The sequence below is a fragment of the Labrus bergylta genome, chromosome 9 (genome assembly GCF_963930695.1).
Source record: "Labrus bergylta chromosome 9, fLabBer1.1, whole genome shotgun sequence".
NCBI lineage: Eukaryota > Metazoa > Chordata > Actinopteri > Labriformes > Labridae > Labrus > Labrus bergylta.
Window position 1 is genome coordinate 26,290,173 of NC_089203.1, and position 21,321 is coordinate 26,311,493.

At 42.7% G+C, this 21,321-nt stretch overlaps 1 protein-coding gene across 2 annotated transcripts in view; it reads left to right on the forward strand.

Annotated features, from left to right (window-relative positions):
* ankrd50 (ankyrin repeat domain 50) overlaps nucleotides 1–20,984 on the forward strand; it is a 41,684-nt gene extending 20,700 nt beyond the window's left edge. The window contains exons 4-5 of one of the 2 annotated variants that reach the window (XM_029281369.2): nucleotides 15,387–18,931; nucleotides 19,215–20,984. In XM_029281369.2, coding sequence (XP_029137202.1) covers nucleotides 15,387–18,928 — 3,542 coding nt within the window. In that variant the 3' untranslated portion in view covers nucleotides 18,929–18,931; nucleotides 19,215–20,984. Of the gene's footprint in view, nucleotides 1–15,386 lie in introns of both variants that reach the window. The other variant, XM_020654769.3, reaches the window with a different exon arrangement.
* The last annotated feature ends 337 nt before the right edge of the window (nucleotides 20,985–21,321 follow it).

A 21,321-nucleotide genomic window follows, 5' to 3' on the forward strand; every position in this document is an offset into this window, starting at 1 on the left:
TTGCCACCATCCTCCCAATCTCCCCATTGCACATCAGACCGTTCAGACTAATTTTGTCCAAGTTCAGTCCAGAAAAGCACCCAGTGCAGTGTACACACAACGATGCACGGCTTCAAGTAGTAAAAAATGTTTTGAATATGTTTTTTGTCCCGACCCAGCTCTTAAGGCTCAACATAAACAACGGAAGCATACAGGTTTTTAAATGAATGGTGTAAAGTTCATTACAAAATACCAAACATAATACACCTGGGAGACTAGCCGGGTCTACCCAGGTGTGGAGGGGCACCACCCACCAGCGACCTGCGAACACCCACACAATATCAGGCTCTGCTGGTGTGAGGGCCGTCACAGTTTCATCTGTGTATTGATTGGGTAGAATTTCACGATGCATTCAGGACCACCTGTCTTTTATTAGAGTGACAACGTGTTAACACCGCACTGCGCTAAAGCTGTGAATGACTGGGTGCAGTGTTTGGGATTAAGTGAAACCTGAAGTGTAGGCGTCACGGTGGTGTAAGAGCAGTCTCTGGATGTGTGTAGATCTGATCAGTGTTGACAGTGAGAGCCAGAGGTCGGTGGGGGGGGAGGGGGGGGTTCAAGATACCAGAACTCGCTGTGAGTCTTTTGTGGGCGTCATGCATCTTAATTCAAACCAACATGTGTAGCAAGCTGCCCACTTCATAATCACAAATACATGCCCACCCACGCTTCCCCCTCCAACATCAAAGCTCTCACGTTGGTGCCCGTGCTAGATTAGATTCTGGATCGGTATCCCAGTTTGGTGTAAATCCGATCCTCACAGCATTCTCCAAACTTTTTGAGCCCACAGACAACACAGACGGAGAGAAGAAGTTTTTTTATTTGATTTCCTTTCAGCAGCAATTTGCATCAAATCGTTTTTTCTGCCTTCTCCTGTGCGTGTGCAAGCGAGCTGACTGCTGTGTCTGGCTTCAACCGTAGATTTAAATTGTCAGATTTTATTTGCTGTCGCACGTAAAGTCGACAGCGGGAGTCACCGCGGGAATATATATATAGCTGTGTTTTTGGCCGTGGATGGAAATGGTAATGGGGAATCTGTAACTTACTTCACAGTATCTCACAGAGTCGTCTGATTGCCTATTTGCCTCTTTTTTTTTCCTCCCCTTGATTTTGAGCTGTCTGTTCTTTTTTGTTTTTTTGATTCAGTTTGAAGGAGATATTTGTTTTCTTGGAACAATCTGATAAACAGCAGTTCTCTTCTTCCTTTCAGTTTTTTTCAGAGCAGCTCTCATCTCTTTCCCTCTTTTGACGACGGCCAAGCTTTTGTAGAGCTTTCATTCCTGATTGGCCGGAGATGGCTTTTAGTAAACGATTCTCCTTCTTGAACTGCGAGAAACAGAGCCAAACTCGCACATCAGACGTGATGCCCCCCCCGTTTTTTTGTTTTTTTGTGCCTTTTAATAGAGAGATAGGACAGTGGATAGAGTTGGAAATTAGAGGACCACAGCCTCCATACATGGGGCGCGCACTAACCATTGCACCACCAGCGCCCCTTGATGCCCCCCCCCATTTGAAAGTAGTGTAGGACATGTGTGATCTGTTTTTTTTTCCATGCTCTTGCTTTCATTATTTGGATCCTTTTGAGTTTGTGCGTTGAGTTGCTCCTACAGTACGCCTTCGCAGCCGTCCTCCTTTTGTGGATGCTTTTAGCAGCGTCTTTGTTTTGTCTACATTCAGGCTTCCACTTTTAGTTCAACACTGGAAATTCTTCTGCTACACTGGCTCTCTTCCTCCCCCCCGCCCCCTCTCACATAGACATGCACACAAATACAATCCACCCTCGTTACCTCGACGTCTGTTAGCTTGAATTATGAAAAACAGCAGTGTGACTGCTCCGTAGTTCTTCAGGAACTGGACTGAATATAGACCAGAAAAGGACTTCAAGGAGTATGAAATCCAGGCCAAGTGTCCCCTAAAAATATCCTCCATATTGTTTACAAGTCAGACATGGTGGTGACCTGCCAAAAAGACTCCACTTCTCATGCTCAGTGCGGAGCCAACTCCTGTTTTATACGAGCGGCCCATTTAGTCTGGGGTGGAGGTTGTGTGGGTTTCCCTGTATACTCTGCGGCCAATGGGAACTTTGTGGTTGTGTGGATATAGAGTCGATAACGTTCGATGAGTGACCTTTAACCAGAAGGTCTCTTATTTTTTGCAGAGAAGTTGCCGGACCAGAGTTGCTGCTTGGATTCTTTTTTTAGTTTTTTTTTCTGAATTTTGAAAACCTTTTTGGGAAAAAAAGAAAAAAAAAGATCTTTTTTGTTTCAGTTCTCTTTGTTTTGAATTTGATTCAATGGATTCTGACACATACTGTCTGTATCAGAGGCCACTTTTCTCCCCCAGGAGCACAAAGTCTGAATTCCTCTTTTCCTTTGCTCAAACTGTTTTTTTTTTTTTCCTTGTGTCCGTCTCGAGTGTGGAATGTGCTTTGGGGAAGTTTTCAACACCTCTGAGACCCCGAGCAGGAAAGAAGGAGGCATTCTGACTCCTGCTGCAGAATGAGTCGCTCGCATCCGCTCGGCTAACACAGCCTCAACAAACAAAGACTGCTCTGTTTGTGAGGAGGAGTACAAGAATTTTTGTGTAGCGTTTCCCCTCTGGCTGACTCGCATCATAACCATCACTCAGCTTTTGATCAAGACTCATTCGCTGTGTATCATCTTTGACTAAATTGACTAAAATTGAGTCTTGAGGTTAAAATAAAACCGGGTCATGCTCGGATCTAAAAAAAATCTCTGAAGTCGATCGGTAGCCGCGCTGCTTCTTTCTGTCCCCCAGTGACAGCAGACATATTGGAGAGAAGCTCCCTTTGTGCCCCCTCTGTGTGCTGTGCTACTGTACGGCCATGATAGGGGTTAGCGGAGTGGAAACACTTAGGCAGCGATTTCTGGTCGGGAGCCGGGTAGAATCTGTGCCAATTTAACAAGGCCTCCGGCAGAAAGGGAGAGCAAGGAGAAGGGGAAAGAGAGGGCGGGGTGGAGGTGGGAGGCAAGGGGGTTGGGTCTTTTAAAATAGAAAACAGCCTCTCAGACATGTATTTCTTCAACAGCTTATTCCTCAACCTCTCATTATTGTTGTACCATGTCCCAACATTTTGCTGAAATGCCTTTTACACTTTCCAAAAAAGCCAATATATTTTTGAATCAGGGATTTCATTTATTGATTTAGGGGGCATTTGAGGACGCTCATTGCATCCATTGCCGTGTTTCCCCAAAAATATCTCTTCACTTATGGTCTCATTAAAATAATTACAGACTCATTTGAATCATAATCCCGCTCATAGCGTCTGATCCAGCCTAGTGTGTGATCTTTTTATCGTGTGGAGGCATCACTGAACTGTAATGGCTACCATCTGCCGCCAGTGATATTGTTTTGTGCTATACATGCTTGTCAAAGTCACTGTGTCTCAAGTGGTAAGCAGAGTGGAGTCGCTGTCCTAGAGGCAGCAGGGAGTACTGCATGAAGGTTTGTCCATAAAGTGATTAAAGTTTCAGCTTTATGCTCATTAATAATTCTGTGTGAGAGAGGGGAAGAGAGAGCTGGTTTAAGATGAGAAATTAGACTCTACATTTTGAGCACATAACTGCTGAGTAAGTCCACACACTAAGCCCCAACCCAGATATGAATCTAATATTTATTATTGATCATTTTGTGCTTCAGTAGGCACATTTATTACATTTACCTTCATGCTTCTCCTTAAAATATTTAAAGAACTGAAGCTTCTTTGAAGTTCTGCACCCAATAAGAACCGAAGTAGAGGAATCCTTTTCTCCTACTTTTCAATTATGAAATAAAGATAATCAGTGCTTTACAGCCATAGTGCTTACACTGCAATGATATACCTCCAGTAGGCACTACATAGCCATCATTTAGCATTGCAGTCTCAGCTAGCATTTCCTGTGTTTGCTAACTAGTAGTTGGCCGATATCGTTCTGAGATCGATCTTCGATTTTCGAGATAAATATGTAGATGTACACATTTATTGTGTTGATCCCTCAACCGCTTAATGAAGACGAGGCGGTCGATCAACTGGAAAGGAACTGTACATGTACGTGCATCACTGCTTGACCCTCTGGAGAGTGATAATGCTTCTTGTTGTGATCCATGTAGCGCCCTCTGCTGGTGAAAGAGAACAGCTAGTGGAATACAATGATACTCAAATTAAATTGACTGACGAATAAATCTATTGAAATCTGCAATAAAAGAAGCTGATACTGATAGTCACGATATTATCAGCTTGCTGATTAATCTATCGGGCTCTAATACTGATGATGGGATTTGTTTTTATTTCACCATTCAGTCCATTGAATTGAATTATTTACAGATAGCAGCCATCCTGATTCCACCTGTTACTGATTAGAGTTGTACAAAAATGACTGATCAATGGGATAGGTGATTTGAGACACCCACACAGTCTTGAGAAAAAGTCTAAAACAGAAACTGATCCATGTTCTGTTTCCTTGTGGTTTTACCATTATTTCATTCCGGTAATGTGACCGTCTTTTTTCAGTTGTTTTTTCATGGTGGGGGTTATGCCCATTGTGTGAGAGAGGGTGGAAAGAGTCAAGACACCAGAGAGAGAGAGAGTGCAGAGGAACGACTAGCCAGACTCGAACCTGGGCCGTTCTGCTCTCGAGGTCCCCAGCCTCTGTACACTGGGGCGTGCGCACTAACCACTAGGCTACTGGCGCCACACTGCCTTTTAACTTTGATTTTATAAAAGCAGATTTATTATTTCAAGCATGAAGTCCAGAGGATTCACGGAAACAAAGTTAAAAATAACTAACAAGAGATGAATTTTTGAGGAATTGAAACAAAGAACTTGGCAGGGGACATGAATCCCTTTAAAGGCTTTATATGTGATTTTTCACAATTAAATATAATAGAAATCAAGTCTATCCTCTGAAAATAACTCTGTGAGTCATGACTGTCTACAATGGGTGTAACACCCGAGTCCCACTGTCTGTGATGTTTTCAGAGTTTTCAGAGTCCTATCTTCACTTTGTTTACATCGCCCGGACAGCCGGCTGACTCCTCCCCTCGTGTATAAAAGTTGTTTAATTGGGGGACTAGTGAAAAGAAGAATAACATACTGTACTCACTGCTTAACTGTGTTTCTAGATCACGCTCATTTCAGGTAAATTTACATGCAGTGTGAAGATACCAGCATAATAAAGATCGCTAGCATTAGCATGCTAACACAACAATGCAGCGCAAGTTGTTTTGGTTTCATGCTGGTGCTCAAGGGCGACATCTGCTGGATCAAAAAAATGATCCAACGCATATAAAGCCTTTAAAAAAAAAAAGATCTATTCAGAAAACTTTTTTTTTAGTGTCAGATGGATCCCACATGTAATGTTAATAACAATTTTAAAAGACTGATTCAAAGTCTCTATCGCCTATCAAAACTGGCTATTTATATTTTTATACTGGAACACATTCCTGTAGAGGTAAAAAAGCATTTTTAAGATCCAAGATAACTGGAATAAGAAGTCTATCACCTCTCAAATCTCTGCCCTAGTGTGGCAGCATGTTGTGACTAATCTGTGAGTGTACGAGGTGGTAAGATGACAACGATAGAGCCAAGTGAACACAAAACAACACCTCATGCTGTAGATGTACTCAGAGAGATCCTGAGAGACAAGCCAACGAGAGCGAAGGATGGAGAAGAAGGAAGGACTTGTCATGTGCTGTGCCAGTACTTCTAATAACATAGTACCAGTGTGTTGCTGTACTCATGAAAGATAATCGCTCCCCTTAAAACTGCCTCATTCCTGCTCTGTAGTCTTACAGCAACCTCAATTAGATTGATTTCCACCACCATAAAATAAGTTATTATTTTCAGTCTTTTTTCCAATTTGACTTCCAGTTGGTCAGAGGGGGGAGGGGAGTTGGTGTTGGGTCTGGGGGTTTACCAGCAAGCGAACTTGGAAAATAGCCACACCAAACCTTGCATAAAGCCCCCTCTAAGTTATGAATCACAGCTGTAATTAAGACGGTTATATTCCTGGCTCAGTGTGAGGAATGTTTCAGGAGCATGTGGCCACTTTTTGAAGAAGACACTTATCCATGTGAGGAATTTCGATGGGGGGGGAGAAGGGTGGGGGGGGGGTTACTCATTTCCTTGAAGATGACACATTAGCGCATGCTTTGAGTGTTTTTCACCCGGCAGGTCTTCTTGCAGAACTTCTGCAGTATATAGATAAGTCATAACAAATTCCACAGCTATTGTATAAAAAAGAGCAACACTTGAAAATGGAAATGATGTGACTCCAGGGTGGGCCTGTGTGTTTTTTTTTTTTTGTTACCTGTGTTTGCAAGAGTGGTATGGTAGCCCACCCTGGCATAGGACTTGAACCACATCTTCCACCTCTACTCAGCCTGCCCTGTCGTCGTGAATGGAGCTTTCTTCACAGACAGAACAGACAGAGCTGATTTACCACCAATGATCACAACTGAAAAGACCCGTCCTCCTCCACCTCTCTGAGCACCCCTTTGTCCCCCCCCCCCCACCCCGAGGCCTGCAGGGTGAATCCGAGACAAGGCATGACCGCTCTCTCTGCTCAAAGGTCAACAAAACTCTCTGGATGTGTTTCTTCTTCTTCTTCTTCTTCTTCTTCTTCTTGTGTTTACTTTTCTATCGGATAAAAACGAGAAGACCTCACCGGAGGGACCTCAGGATCTCTTCTGGCCCGCTGACAACACAAACACAGTCGTGAAGCAGCGAGGACGGTTTATTTCTTCTGGGTTCAGAGGAATGCACCCTGAAGACAGACGAAGACGGCTCTGCTTACTGAATCCACCAGTAGAATGACATTTTGTGGCATCTATTTAGTCGATTGGTATGTGTCTGAATCTGAGACTTAACTATGAAGTAAATGTACTTTTTTTTTTACGAGAGATAACTTTTGCCAAGAACAATTTTTAGTTCTGCAAAGCGAGAAGAAGCGCCAAGGCCCCTAAAATGAGGTCTTTATTTAATACTTAAAAGGACTTTAAAAACCGACTCCCAACATGTTTTGGCCATGCTGCCGCCTTCATCAGAGAGACTTAACAGCGCCGCACTTAACCAAAAGAGCACAATCGACAATAACTTTATGCTTCCAGGACGTAATGAAAGCCATCTCCTCTAAGACTTCTCAGTATTGATTGTCCCTCCGAGGTTAAAAGAGCAAGGACGACGCATTTAATTAGGTTACCCCCCCTCCTTTCTTGAAATTGGCTTACACAGACAAGCTGATTTATGTCCATATTCATGTACGAGTTGTCGTCTGCGAGGCTGCATGTCGAGCCTCACTCTGGATGAGCTGAAGACCATAATCCTGGCTGAATACTGTAATTTACCACCGTGCAGTCTGAAAGCCGGTGCAAATTACAGGGTCTACCGTGTCTGTATCTGGAACACCTTTGGTTGGTGCTGCGCTGCAGAAACATGATTCTGAACATGGCCGACGAGCCGGCTGGCCTCTCTCTCCTCCCGAGGTGATGCCCTTTGGTATGTGGCATGCCCCTGCCAAAGTTTTCTAAGGCACATTTGATTTTCTTCAAGGATCAGGCACATAGCACGACGTGTCAGTTTCTGCTTTAATTGAAGGGTATGTAAATGAAGTTTGGATAGAAGTTTTTGTTGGAATGAATGCAGTGAAATTCCTGGCACGTTTCTTTGGCTGATTTCGCTGCAGGGTTAAAGGCATTTAAAGGCTTTATGTGCGATTTTTTTTGTTTGTTTTTTTGTTGATCCAGTAGATGTCGCCCTTGAGCACCAGCATGAAACCAAAACAACTCACGCTGCATTGTTGTGTTAGCATGCTAATGCTAGCGATCTTTATTATGCTGGTATCTTCACACTGCATGTAAATTTACCTGAAATGAGCGTGATCTAGAAACACAGTTAAGCAGTGAGTACAGTATGTTATTCTTCTTTTCTCTAGTCCCTCAATTAAACAACTTTTATACACGAGGGGAGGAGTCAGCCGGCCGTCCTGGCGATGTAAACAAAGTGAAGATAGGACTCTGAAAACATCACAGACAGTGGGACTCGGGTGTTACACCCATTGTAGACAGTCATGACTCACAGAGTTATTTTCAGAGGAGATACTTGATTTCTATATTTAAGTGTGAAAAATCACATATAAAGACTTTAAAGGCATTTAAAGTAAAGACAGGGTTTTTTTTCATACCTCACCGCCTTTTGACCTGCATGCCGAGGATGACTTTGCAAGTACCTGATTCCACAGCAAGCTGCCACAGCTTTGCTGAAACTGTTGTGGAGACATTTCCCTGTGAATTCTTACAGAAAAATGGTTCCAGACCTTCCCTGGCATTGCACTGTGATCGCCCATAATGCCTTGACGGCTAATGAAACACAACTGACATGCTCGACTGAGTGGTTTCTAGCGCAGGTGAATGGAAACACATGCTGGTATGGGGCTAAATGAGGTCAGCGGGAGGTCAGCCAGTGTAATGATGAACAAAAAACACGGGCAGGGATTCAGGGAAACTTGATCCAATGTGGGGCAGGGAGCTCACAGCGCTACACAAGCTCTCTGCCACAATGAAAACTGTCATCCGGAAAAAATCAGTACATAATGATTTACAAGGAGGCTTACTTAGAGGTTTTATGAAACATATTTAGCCCTTAAAAGATGCATCTCTTTTAAACTCATTGCAAAGAATAAAAACAGCCATGTGGAATGAACATAGGGATTACTGGCCGTACAAACACTACTTAAATACACATTGTATTTAAAATGTGTAGTCAAATAAAGTTCATACTCTTAATGTCCTTTTTTAAAATCTGTGTATCTCAGGCTAAACAATCAAATTGTCCAATTCTCTTTGGGAATTTTTCTTCGCTTGGATACATTTTTCCAGTCTTCTGTGCAGCTGCAAAAAAGCTCTATGATATATAATGACAACTCTCTGAGAATAGAGATCCATTATAGGATGCAGTGAGTGACTCCATACACATGCGGCCAGGTGCACAGCCTCATGACTCGGTCTCTTGTCACCATCTTAACGAGCTCCTGTCATTCAAAAATCCTAGATACAGTGACTTTCTGTATTTGTTTTGTAATAGAAAACGTCTTCATGTTTGGTGAGTTCTGCACGGGCGATCAGGTGATTGACGCTTTTTGTCTCTGTGCAGGTTATTGTTAATCCAAAATTGACCTCTAGATATTAAGAGTCCCTTTGAGATTATCTGACTGCAGTTAAACGTGGGAGTTCTTCTCTCAGAATAAACACTCTGATCACATTTACTTAAAACGTTGTAGATCCCCCGCTTTGGAATGTGTGACATTGTTCACGTCTGAATTGAATGATGTTAGATTAACACAAATGCTTTGGCAGCAACACGAGGAAAAACATTCAGTGAGAAAAAGCATGCAGATGGAGAGAGATTACATGCATGTGTTGCACTGCCTGCCAAATCATTAGAATACACATGTCATCTGTTTAACCAGAAAACAGATTAACCCTTACAACTCTGCAACTGAAAAGTTATGGGAGTGCCTGTTTTTTTGGGGTATTTTTGCACCTACAAAACTTTTACAATAGATAACTCCACCTCAGGTATTCCCATTAATCATTCATGCCAACTGCATGAAGGAATCGTTCACTTCATGAACACGGTCCAGTGATTAAAAACAGGCAGCAAGATCATTTGAAAATTAAGATTACCATTTTATTTAAGGGCGCCTTTCAGGACAGTCAAGGTCACCTCACAAATACAATAAAAACAGCACAATATCAGGGCCTAGGAAACAATAATATGCAATAAAAGTCAACAATTATTTGCAGTAAAAAGCATGAAACGTTATCGTTACATAAGTTAGAGATTCTAAAAAGGGGAGTTTTGACTGACGGACACAGACACAAACACTTTAAGGAATCTTGGTGTTCATGTGTTACTTTTAATGATAACTGCGTGAGGTAAGCAGGACATTGGATCTCTCTCTCTCTCTCTCTCTCTCAGTAATGTGAAGGAAAACAACTTGAGTTATATGTATTCCTTTTAGCCTCGCCCATCCCCTTCACAGTCTAGTTCAGTCGCACCACAACAGGTTGGACTGGAAACCTCCTCACATCACATTTGAAACTGAGTGTGTGAGGGCGTGTTGGGGCAGGAGTGTTTTCATGTTGCTTTGCCTCGGGCGATTCATAAATTAATTGTTAAAGTGTAATCATTTTCAGTGTCTCGCCTGGTGGTCGTTTAGCGTGGCAGGAAACGTACACGGGGCACATAAAGTGTAGCTGCTGCTCTCAGATGATTTTCTCAGGCAATAGTAATCTCTGCACAGCTGAGTTAGTGCCCCATTAGAGTCGACTGGCTTTGTCTCTTTTCTAACCTGACGAGATAAAACGGAGTGTTATCTCCATGTCTGTAAGAGCAGAAATTAGAGAGTGTGTATCATCAAACGAGGAACTTAGCAGTCTTTTTCAAAGATTATAAAGCAGCAGTCTATTCAAAGGCCTGTTGTTTGCACACTGTTGGAGCTGACTCTCATCCACATACTTTGTGGATGTGTTTTTGGAGGTTGGCGCTCGTGTTTTTTTGGAGCCGCGAACGCTGCAGCTGTCGAACAGACGTTTGGTTTACTGGAGGGCCCCGAGGACAGGACGAGCGAGGCTTGAGTTTCTTGTTTTCTTTATAGATCAGATGACCTATAAGGTGGCTGCCCCGCATAAAGAGAACGTCGCCGAGATCTGAGACGCTGTCGTTCTGAAATTCTGAGCTCGGTCCTGTCATTTCCTCACATGCACGCACGCACGCTGCCTCGTTTGTCATCTGAAAAAATTAATCTAGAAGGCAAACAGTCCCTCTTTTGTACGCGGGGGCTCTGTCTCCTGTGGCCGGTATCCAGTTCTGTAACGAGCAGCAGCTGGCTCAGAGGCCTGTACTCGGGAGCTGCATCCCTCACCCTGATGAATGTGTCATTTGTTGCTTGTTTAGCAGTCGCTTTTGTTCAAATTCTGAGCCTTCCTCCTCTCTCTCTCTCTCTCTCTCTCTCTCTCTCTCTCTCTCTCTCTCTCTCTCTCTCTCACATTAATAGCTCATACAAAACTCGGCTACAGCATGTGTAGCCCACTTTTAATGGGTGCAAAAGAAATCTAGGCCTTCATCACTGTTTGGTTTTTTGGAAAGAAAGAAAATTGTTCTTGGAGGGTGTTTGAACATTTAATGCCAAATGAAAGTTCTTGCATTCTTATGTAGTACTTAATAGCAGTTCCTGTTACACCACAGTCATCAAATACAGGTTGGATGACGTCCCCCCCCCCCCGTGGTTGTTTCAGCGCTTTATCTGCAGGAGTCAGGCAGTAACGGTGCCATGATTTCTTTCTTGACATCCAAGCCTTATGGAGCGATGTTTGCTGACGACTGAAGGGGAAAATTGTAGGTCATCTTCCCTCAAGTTCAGTAACTGAAGATGTTTATTTTGCTTTGTTCTAACATGAGGTTTTTTTGCCTATTCTTTTTATTTTTTTCTCTTTATTTCATGGTGTCTGCAGTCAAACTTCTGTCTCCTCCTCTCCTCCTCCAGCTTTCTTAGACACTGTATCTTCATAATTGGTGTGTCAGCAGCTGTGGAATTTCTCAGAGAAACTGTTTATCATACACTGCAGCACAGAAGCATTTTTCTTTTGTTCCCCTGAGAAAATATTCATGATGGAGTAACATCTCCAGAATTGGGCTGTAATGCACACTCAATGTTTTTCTCAGCCCCTCTGTGTATAGAACAAATCAACAACAAGAAAAAATATAAAATGTCACACTTTGTTCAAGTCTCTTTATCAAAGTGAAACTATTTTTTTCTACTCTGATTCATTTCTTTTTTTGGGGGGGGGGGTCTTGTTCTTCCCCTTTAACGGCCTCTTCCCTCCCTGAGCGAGTGGGTTTCCTGTCCCCACTGGAGCAAACCCAGAATGTCCAAAGAAGGATTAAATCCAGAAGGAGCAGGAGGACCAGTGAGAGCATTACAGAGTCAAAACACATAGACAAGATCACACCAAGCGTCAGATTTCTGTCTTTCTATGATCCTTTATTCCAATGTTGCAGAGGCACTTTCTACTGTGCATCAGCCTGAAGAGCCAGAGCTCAAAGACACACTTAAAAGAAGGATGGAAGCATGTGCACAGGTTTGGCTTTCAAGCTCAACATCAACAAAAGGCTAGAGGAAATAAGAAGAGGGGGAGTTAGACATTCTATGACAATGAGGTTGAAATATGAGCTTTAATGCTTGAAGTTGTAGCCAGAGGACTTTTGAGTGCACCGAGAACAGGAATGCACACGAGGATCATTAGATACCTCCGAGTGTTTCTGTGTCTTTGATATTAACTTAAAAGAAGCCTTTTTACAGACTTTTAATGAGCCTTTCCTGTTTCTTTTCCATGGCTCTGTGAAAATGAACAAAGGGAGTAAAGGTTTTGAACGTACAAACTGTTTCTCATTTTTTCATTTAGTACTCAAAGAAAACAATGTTTGACTTTCTTATAGCGTCCATGCGTACATTACTGTGAATCTGTCTCTGTTGGAATGTCAGTGACTTTTCCAGTGCTGGAGCCGGGAGCTGGTAAAGGGGGTCATGGAGACAGAGAAAGGAGGTTGAAGGGAGGGTGGAAAATGCTCTCAGCCACTGAAAACAATGAGACAGTGAAAGTGGGTTGGGGTCACTGAGTTTTTGCACCGACTGGGCAATTATAGCTAAACACTGGGTAATTCTACTTTAAAGCTTTATTAATTCAAAGTGTTTGAAGAAGTAATCCCCATTTCAAACAAGGAATGACATCTGTTGACATTGACATTAAGAATTGGCAAAATATTATTTTCTGAATTCTTACAGATAAATGGGTCAGCCAATATTATTGAAGGATATAGGTCTACCACAGGTATATGGGTGTGGTATTTATGTTTCCAAATGATCCTTCATGAAAACTTTCTCATCAAATAAACAGTAGAGTAAACAATGCTTGGGGAGGTTAACCAATAGTGTCGTATTGTTGCATGTCCAGAACAATGCACTCCATCTTTTAATACTTGCAGCACTGTCTGCTGCACATTCTAGAAAAGCACAAACATGGTTGACTATGTAGAATCGTGTTAAATATTCCTTGATAAAGTTTGTTTTTTTGGGAGAAAGCTTCCTTCTCAGAGTAGACATACATGCAGATATTGACATCCAAGCTGCTTCTATAACTAGCTAATGTTGCCCCTCTACCATTGGAAAAGGCATTGGGCTCAAAGAATCCAGTTTCTGTCCATTGCTTGTGTCAAGTTGGGAGGTTTTGTTTGTATATTCATCTTGGGTTTTGACCCGGTTTATCTATTAACTGTCTGTCTTTATGATGACTATAACATTAAAGTCCCAAATCCCCCATGCTGTACCCCCCTTCTTGTCAGGAGCTTTAAATATTCTCATAAAATATTTGATGGTTGGTCATTTGTCCAACCCGACTGGGATTTTTTTTTACTTAGTTTTTGCCAAGTATCAAATGATGTAATTAAACATCCAATCTGAGGTGTAAAAGTTTTATTTTCATCAGTTTTTTTTATTAGCAAAGTTTGATTTATAACCGAGGCCTCAAGGACGAAGCAAAAGGAGGAAATTGTGAGGCACAGTTAGCAGAGGCACGCTTATCTTAAACAAACTCAGAAGCAGATGATAAAGAAACCCATCACTCCTTCTGTTTACCAGGATCTGTTCTCCAAACTGTCAGTGCCTGTGCTTGGGAACTCTCATTAAACAAGCCAGGTTTGTTATCTGGCTTCCAGGTGTGGTTAGCACCTGACCTGTGTGGAGTAAGATTTCACAGTCTTTTCTACCCACACAATAGCAGTCAGATGAACAGAGCGCTGCCTCGGGCGGGATGACAGAGTCTGATTCATGTTATGTTCAGGGAAAAGTTGTTATATAATCAAAGTAATCAGAGTTTACGATTGAAGATTAAAGTACTGTGGCTCACCCTTTTTTTTTAAACAAATCTTTCAAATGCAGTTTAATGCCAGAAGATTAAAATGTTCAGTCATTACTGAGATGCCTAAATTTGAAAGTTTAATAACCTTACTTTAAAAAGGTCAGCGTTAATATTCTCACTTCCATCCCAGGGTGCAAGTTTGGGAACTGTTTAGGAAGAAACATGTAACTGCTTTCCCATAGTCGGCCTGTTATTCTCAGTACAATACAGTATGCCAATAATCCTGAGAGCTGCTGACATTTACTTCCTGTCTCAGTAACCCTGGGAACCATGGGAACTGTAAGTATAAGTATGCAAAAACGCTCTACATGCCCTCAGGGTGGTGGCCACACAGACCATGAACAGATTGTTTTAACATGGAGGGAAAGTTCACTTAATGCCCATTAGCGGAGGCCATTATGGAGCCATTTTCCACCTCTCCAAGAGGAATTCCCATTAAAGATCTTTCATTAAAACCCACTGTGATAATTCCCTTTTTTTCCGGAAGGATTTGTAAAGGTCTGCGCTGAGAGCATGGGAGCATGTAGCATGATAATAAGTGAGGCACCGGAGAGTCTTACAGAGCGCTGATGTGCTACAAGCATGGAAATGATGTCTCCTTTGCCCTCCACAATTTGATTCATTAACATTTTCAACCACTGCAACAGAGATAACATCTACAGTCAATGGTTGGGTTGAATAAGCAGTCGACTCAATTTTACTTAGATTTTAGTTGTCATTTCTTTTGGGCTGCTTAGATTCTTGCTTTGTTTTTTTGAGTTTCTTTACATGTGGGTGTTGCTATACATTTATAAGACACAAACAACCATCATTTTATATAATGTGATTATCATTTCAGTCGTGTTTCTATTAAAATTATGTATTTTGTATCCTTACGGGCAAACTCTAAATTATGAAAACTGATATTGCTTCTACATGAGACACAACAAAGAGTACTAATTACCATGATTATGTTTTTCTTTAAATGAACAGATAGTGAACTCTTGCTTATCATGTCTGCTTCCACCAGCCCGAGGGGTTGTGCTCCCAATTCCTCAGAGTTTTTTTGGTTTTTTGTGCAGCATGGCTTTACTGTTAATTATCATATGCCTTAGTTAAAGGTTGTTTTACCATAATTTTCTAAAAGAAACAGGATCATTGAATAGATACTGTGTATGATCTCAAGGTCAGAGCTTTGATAATGAATCAAGAGGCACTGTGGGATAACAAAGAAACCATGATTCTTACAACCAGTGCCTGCCATTGGTACATTTATCCTTTCTTTCATGTTCTCCATCTATAGGCCATTTTAATTGAAATTGTTTTTCACGAATCCTCTGGATCTCTTTACATGTGTTAATCAACTCCTCTAATGTCCCTTTCTCTTCTTTCAGGATTCCGCAAAATAAGCCTTGATGACCTACGGAAAGCCTACATCGTCAAGGACGTTCAACAGTACATCCTCCACCGGCTGGACCAGGAAGAGGCCCTTAGGCAGCACCTGACCAAGGAGACCGCTGAGATGCTCAACCAACTTCACATCAAAAGCAGCGGCTGTTTCCTATACCTGGAACGTGTGCTTGATGGCGTGGTGGAGAACTTTATCATGCTTCGGGAGATCCGTGACATCCCAGGCACTCTCAACGGCCTCTACCTGTGGCTCTGCCAGAGACTGTTTGTCAGGAAACAGTTTGCCAAAGTCCAGCCCATCCTTAATGTAATCCTGGCAACTTGCAGGCCACTCACTGTCAAGGAACTGTACCATGCAGTCTGGACCAAAAACATGACGCTGACAATGGAAGAGTTTCAGAAAAAGATGGACATTCTCTCCAAGTTGTTGGTTGATGGCCTTGGAAGTACTAAAATCCTGTTTCACTACAGTTTTGCAGAGTGGCTTCTGGATGTTAAGCATTGCACCCAGAAGTACTTGTGCAACGCAGCGGAGGGACATAGGATGTTGGCGATGAGTTACACTTGTCGGGCCAAGCAGCTCAAACCACTTGAAGTGCAGGAATTTGCACTGCACCTTGTCAATTCCAATCTGCAGATTGAGCCATTTAATCTGGCTCTTTGGATGGTTTGGAATGGAACTCCTGCTAAAGACTCGCTGACCACCTCCATACCAAGAGAACAGGAGGTTTTGCAACTTCTGGTGAAAGCTGGAGCTCATGTAAACAATGAGGATGACCATGCATCATGTATTGTGCAGCAGGCCCTGGAAAGAGAAGATTCAATAAGGACATTGCTTGACAACGGGGCATCTGTAAACCAGTGTGACTCTAGTGGGAGAACTCTGCTGGCCAACGCTGCATACAGTGGAAACCTTGATGTGGTTAACTTGCTCATATCTAGAGGGGCAAATATGGAGCTAGAGGACAACCACGGGCAAACAGCACTTACACTTGCTGCAAGGCAAGGCCATACCAAAGTGGTTAACTGCCTAATTGGTTGCGAGGCCAACATAAACCACACAGACCATGATGGATGGACTGCCCTGCGCTCAGCAGCTTGGGGTGGACATTCAGAGGTTGTATCTGCTCTGCTTTATGCCGGTGCCAAAGTGGACTGCGCTGATGCTGATGGTAGAACTGCTCTGAGAGCAGCTGCCTGGGGAGGCCATGAGGACATAGTGCTGAACCTTCTTCAGCACGGGGCTGAGGTCAACAAAGCAGACAATGAAGGAAGAACAGCTCTCATTGCTGCAGCATACATGGGACACAGAGAGATTGTTGAGCACCTCTTGGACCATGGGGCGGAAGTGAATCACGAAGACGTGGATGGGAGGACTGCCCTCTCAGTTGCTGCTCTCTGTGTTCCTGCAAGCAAAGGCCACGCTTCTGTTGTGAGCCTTCTAATTGACAGGGGAGCAGAGGTTGACCACTGTGATAAAGACTGCATGACCCCCCTCCTTGTGGCTGGCTATGAAGGACATGTGGATGTAGTTGATCTGCTTTTGGAAGGCGGGGCTGATGTCGATCACACGGACAACAACGGTCGAACTCCTCTTCTCGCTGCTGCATCAATGGGCCATGCCTCTGTTGTAAACACATTGCTTTTCTGGGGAGCGGCTGTTGATAGCATCGACAGTGAGGGAAGGACTGTGCTGAGCATTGCTTCCGCTCAGGGTAATGTGGAGGTGGTCAGAACTCTGCTGGACAGAGGTCTGGATGAGAATCACAGGGATGATGCAGGCTGGACCCCGCTACACATGGCTTCATTTGAGGGCCACCGCCAAGTGTGCAATGCGCTCATTGAGCAAGGGGCTCGTTGCATCGAGGTCGATAATGATGGGAGGATACCGCTGATACTGGCTGCACAAGAGGGACATTATGACTGTGTGCAAATTCTTCTGGAAAACAAATCATGCATTGATGACAGGGGATATGATGGGAGAAATGCTCTCAGGGTTGCTGCACTAGAAGGCCACAGGGACATTGTTGAACTGCTGTTGAGCCATGGTGCTGATATTGATCACAAAGATGCAGATGGACGCCCTACACTCTACATATTGGCACTTGAAAATCAGCTGGCCATGACAGAGTATTTCCTTGAAAATGGTGCGAATGTAGAAGCATGTGACACTGAGGGAAGAACAGCCCTACATGTGTCCTGCTGGCAAGGGCATGTTGAAATGGTGAGGCTGCTGATCAACTATCATGCTGATGTGAATGCCTGTGACAATGAGAAGCGATCTGCCCTCCAGTCTGCTGCGTGGCAAGGACACACCAAAGTCGTGCAGTTTTTGATAGAGAATGGCACCCACGTTGATCATACATGCAACCAGGGAGCAACAGCACTAGGCATAGCTGCACAAGAGGGTCACATTGATGTTGTGCAAATACTTCTCGAGAACGGCGCTGACCCAAACCATGCTGATCAATTTGGACGTACAGCGATGAGAGTGGCAGCAAAAGGTGGCCATTCAATGATCATAAAACTTCTGGAAAAGTATGGAGCCACGACTCTAAATGGATGCAATCCCTCCCCAGTTCACACTATGGAAGAGAAAACACCCTTGTCCGTAACTGGTAAAATGCAGTCCCTCACCATTAAATCAAGTAGCTCTGGCAGCACTGGGGCAGGAGATCTGCAGTCCTCTGGACGTGGTCTGACCAATGGGCCTGTTCACGCTTTCAGTTCCCCTTCAGAATCACCTGATTCAACAGTAGATCGACAGAAATCCTCCCTTTCAAATAATTCCCTGAAGAGTTCCAAGAACTCCTCCTTGAGAACCACGTCGTCCACAGCAACAGCACAGACTGTGCCAATCGACAGTTTTCATGGACTGACATTCACAGAACAAATCCAACAGCACTCGCTGCCCCGTAGCCGGAGCAGACAGTCTATTGTGTCCCCCTCCTCTACAACCAAGTCCATAGGTCAGCAGCCATCATCTCCTTCTAGTGAATTTGATTGGTCTATGTTAAAATCAGGTCTCAAGTCAACAAAGGGAAGTAAGTGCGGGAATGATACATCCAATAGTAAAGTAGTACTGGGAGACAAGAAGAAAGTCAAAAACAGTGGATCCATCCAAGGTCAGGTCCTCGAGTATGAAATGACACAGTTTGACAAGAGGATTGCCCTCAACAAATCAGTGGCAAATATTTCAGTGAAAGATCCCCATTGCAAGATCATGATTGGTGGTTCAATTCGGCAAGAAAGGGGGCAAAGCCAAGATCAGTACTTTATCCAGCAGCAGAGCTGTGCAGAGAAGAAGCGGAATGGTATCATGACGAACCCCAAATATCATCTACAGGGTAATCAGGTTTTCCTGAGTAGGGTATCAGTTCCTCGGACTGTACAGAACAGAGGCCACCAAGACGTTTTAGAGAACTATCCCATTGGGGAAACCGAGCTCAGCCTTAAACAAGCCCTGAAACTGCAGATTGATGGATCAGACCCTGGGTTTAACTACAAAAAGGAGACTCCATTATAGCTGGTAAGAGAAACGTTGCAAAATAATCCTCCAGTGTGCTCTCTCGTTGAAATACATCCTGCGTTTGGCTCAAGAGTTGAAATGAAGGTCAGGGTGACAGCACGTAGACAAGACTTTGGCTAGTCCATTCAGAGGCCACTGGCTGACTTTTAGTTATACTGGATTGTACTCAACACAACCACAATTAGCTCGGATTTAACTGCATGAAGAACGCCTAAATCTGGATAAACAGAATTTTTCCCACAGAGCAAAACATTAACCTAAATCCTTCCTTATACTCTTTCAGATGTCTTGAATGCCATTCATCATGCACACATTGGAGGGAATGTGCCAAAGCAACTGTTTTCATCTGCATAGAAAAAAAAAAAATTCATCAGTGGGGAGACCTCAAAAAACAATACCGGGGAACAATTGTTGATTGCTGCCTAAGGCTTATGTGAACTGAAACATCAATGTGCCTACATCTGTTACAGCCTTCTTCATGTATTCATGCAAACATTCATTTTAATTTAATGTAATGCTATTTAATAAACAGTGTATGCACTTTTAAGAGTAAAATGACAGACATGCATTTGTTCTTATTCACTTTGTAACCCATCCATGTTTTATCAAGAACTGTTTGAGACAAACATACCAATGCTTTTGTTTTTATTTGACTTTTGTTTGTTCGGTCAACTTTTTTTTTTTTCCCCCACCCTGACAGCAATGTGCCACTGAGTGCATTGTCACAAACCACAGGAAATAACACAAGGCAGAATGATACATCTGCTCTTTCTACAGACCCCAAATAATCTGTGTTAGTCTTGATCAGTGTGCTTAACCTATGTTGTATGTAATGTGTTAATAGCTATGGCAATTTACGTCACAAGTATAAACGTACAAGCATATTTATTTTTTTCGGAAAAAAGCCACTTTTGCTGCATTTTGTGTTGCATTATGCTCTACCATGGTGCTGTGTTCAGAAGTTGCCTGCAGTTATTTTGGACTCCCGGTTTTGTTGGCTTTGTGCGTGTCTGTATTGTTACAAAAATCTAAGAAAGACGCAGGTGCATTGAAAATGTTAAAAAAAAAAAAAAAAGAAAAAAAGATCATTTTGTCCCTATGGGATTTTTTCAGTTGCCTGTTTGTTATTATTTTGTGTGTGCATAAAATAATATTTAAATAACTCATGGTGTTCCATCAGCAAAAGTTTGGTGCTAAATGCAGTGATTTCAAGTGAAAGCAGCTATTTGAGGAAATGCATTTGTCCACAGAGTCACTTGTATAACCCAATGTAAAGCGAGAAACACCATCTACGCTTTGTTTCCTTCTTGTCATGTGGTTACTTTTTCAGTCTTTCGTGCTGGATATTTCAGGGGCATGGCACAAAACGGCTTAAAAAAAAAAAAAGGGTTCAGCCATTAAGACAACTCATAGCTGTGAATGATTTCTTTTGCAATGCAGAGTTGTAAAGCCAAAGTAGAAACACCATAACCCCGTCCCACCTCCCCCCCCCCTGTGAGAAGCTGAATATCAGCTCAACAGTATTTTAACCCTGCGGGGGCTGGAGGAGGGGGGGAGGTGCTTGACTGTGATGCTGATGGAACCGAAACATCTGTTTGTCATGAACTGTGTGGAGCTGCGTTAGCGTTTAAAGGCTGTCATATTTTTGCAGGCTTTTCATACTGTCAACAGTGAGCTATTTTTTGGGGGGGATCAGAGGGAGTAGGAACCTATCGCATACAAAAACACTTATAAGCCCAGGTCAACGCCCTCAGCTCTTTGGTGCCACAGTAGCGCAATGATATGCCATGAAGGGTCAATGGAAGGATTGGAGGCGGGATCAGGTCTAGAAACAGTGTTGGAAAACATACTGTATAGTCTTATGAAACTCTTGTTTGTCTTGACTGTGTTTTGTCAGTCATCTTTGATTTGACTGTCAGTGATTGGATTGTAAATAGCTTACCATGTACATTCAACTTTCATTTAAAAAGAATTCCTGTATTATATGAAGTGGAATTTTCTGATGTATATTAAAGTGCTTAATAAACATATTTGCTTTACTGCTGAAAAATTACATTTTGTTTTTTTCCCATTGTCTCCCCTTTAACATATCTGGATATCAACAAGATACACAGAACTAAGGCATACAGTAAATTATAGTTGTGTCAAAGAGAAGTTTACCTTCTGCAAAATTAAATCTCAGGTGTGGCGGATTAAAATGACACAACCAAAAAACATTTCACAAAGTACACAAAGACTTAAAGATGAGTTACATACAAAAACAAAATAAAAGCATATGCCTGAAATGAGATTCTGTGGATAATAAAATCTGTAAATAATTATAAAAGGAAATCAGGGGTATTTTGTAAATGCAGTAATAAGGTCTGAAATGCAACACTATCTTAAAGCAC